The sequence below is a fragment of the Atta cephalotes genome (assembly GCF_000143395.1).
Source record: "Atta cephalotes unplaced genomic scaffold scaffold00035, whole genome shotgun sequence".
Taxonomy (NCBI): domain Eukaryota; kingdom Metazoa; phylum Arthropoda; class Insecta; order Hymenoptera; family Formicidae; genus Atta; species Atta cephalotes.
In genome coordinates this window covers 2,720,194-2,722,363 of record NW_012130099.1, presented here as the reverse complement: position 1 = coordinate 2,722,363, position 2,170 = coordinate 2,720,194, and the positions used below count along the sequence as shown (strand labels likewise).

General features: G+C 32.1%; 1 protein-coding gene across 1 annotated transcript in view; it reads left to right on the top strand.

Annotated features, from left to right (window-relative positions):
• Nucleotides 1-2,170, top strand: part of LOC105621637 — a 58,622-nt gene that overhangs the window by 3,828 nt on the left and 52,624 nt on the right. The window contains exon 3 of the mRNA XM_012203104.1: nucleotides 1,042-1,145. Within this exon, the coding sequence (XP_012058494.1) occupies nucleotides 1,042-1,145 (104 nt within the window). The remainder of the gene's footprint in view (nucleotides 1-1,041; nucleotides 1,146-2,170) is intronic.

Below are 2,170 nucleotides of genomic sequence, written 5' to 3'. Positions count from 1 at the left end.
CTCTTTCTTCTCTCTCTCTCTCTCTCTCTCTCTCTCTCTCTCTCGCTAAGAAAAAGCTAGCTATAATATATATAAAAAGTTGTTTGAATTATTAACCGAATTAAACGATAAGGTAATAAGTAACAAAATTATAATTCAATTATAATTGAATACTATATATAATGTTATACTAAAGAAAGAATATAATTACGTTAATACAAAGAACGTGTCTCCCTCAAAATTACAGTTATAATAAATTTATGTATTCATATTTCTTTTATAATTATTTTCAGAGCAAAATTAATTTTTGCTCTGTTAATTCTGTCTTCGCATCGTTTATTCTGCATTTTTTCTTCAGTATTTCTCGCAATATTGCAATTTCCTCTTGGCAATATATAATCTCTATATAAAATTTTGTCGCCAAACAGGATGACTTATCTTTGACTAACGAAGAGATACGATCGCACATAACCACAAGTTTCAATTTAAGAATCCGTCGCGGCTAGCAAGTATAAAAAATTCAAAGAGATTCTTCGCAAGAGCGAGCGTGGGTGAAACATTATTTCCCTTTTATTTCCGCCCAGGGACCGATAAAATCGACAGGAGGAGGTCGACATAGTGGGGTGAAGCATCGAGGCCTCTTAAAAGGGGTGAAAATCAACCCTCGTCCATTATTCACTCCTGCTTTCAAGCACGAGCAACAAAGATCGCGCAGCAACAATCCCGGTTCCACCCCTAAATTCCATTCCCTCCCGTCCCGAAGAAGCCCGGGGGCTGCTTTTGTCAGCGCGTTCACAGCCCCTAATGACCGACGCCGTTTATTTAATTGGAGGCTGTCGGACAATCGATAGTATCCGAAAGCGAAACCTTGCATAAATTGCAATTTATTACGCGGGAATAAAGGGAATTTGTATATCAGATGCATTTTTAGCAGTTTAGCATAAGAGATAGTAGGAGATTCAGTATGAAAGAATTAAATTGACGTTCATCTAACCATATCAATATTTTTTTACGAATCAATCTACTTTGTTATTTATCGATTTTTAATACTTTATGATTCAGGTGCTCTGGTCAAAAACACTGTCGCTACAACGTGACTATCGAACATCCAGGAGCACATTCATGGGTTCCAGGTGAAATTTTATTAAAATACGCGTGCATACCTGGTGAGTATATTCTCAATAATAATATGTTAAATATTTTATAATATCAAATATTCTATAATATTAAAACCTGATTAATTATTGCTCGAGCTTAGTAAAAAAATTAAAATCCTAAAGGTGCTCTATATTTATCAAAAAGTGAATTATCAAAATACTTTATTAATATTAATAAATAATTATTTGGCTGAAATCGAAAAATCTAGCAAGATAAGATCTAAAAACAATCATCGAACTGAATAATTATATCAGATTCAGCTAGTTGTTAGAAATATCAAACATATTTTTTGCAGCGTTATTATGATGCTCTCTCAACATAGACTCCAGATCATATAAGTTCGGAAACTTTTTAAAAATTGACATCTTTGGGATTAACTCCAAAATCCATAACAATGTTTTTTTAACAATAATTCTTCAAATTTTCAATAACAGTTATTAAAGAATACGTTATGGATATTTGAGCAAGTAATCTCAAAATGACAATCTTCAAAAAATATTTCCAAACATTTTGCCTGGAAGTAATTATTTTCAGATCTGTATCTGATTTAATCTTTCATATATTTTAATAACAGTTGTTGGATTAAAAAATTATTGTTTAAAAAACACACTTTACTCTCTAAATTCTTTGGAGTAAAATCTCAGTCTAAAGAGTGAAAATTGAGCCGGTCTTGAAAAAGAGTAGCTCAATCTTTAAGAATGAGATTTCACTCTTTAAAATGAGATTCACTTTAAAAGTTTTAGAGAGTATGGATATTTGAATGAGTAATCCCAAAAATATTAATTTTCAAAAATGTTTCGTATTCAGCAAAATTTTTAAATACTTCAGCGAAACCATTCTTTCTGTGTACCAACATTCTCATGCAAATACTTCGAATAATCTTTCAAGTGCCTCAAATCTCCTCTGAACTTCTTCGTAATTCTTCTTCAAATTAACTTTAATTCTCTGTTAATTGTTTTTTGTGTGTGTGTGTGTGTGTGTGTGTGTGTGTGTGTGTGTGTGTGTGTGTGTGTGTGTGTGTGTGTGTGTGTGT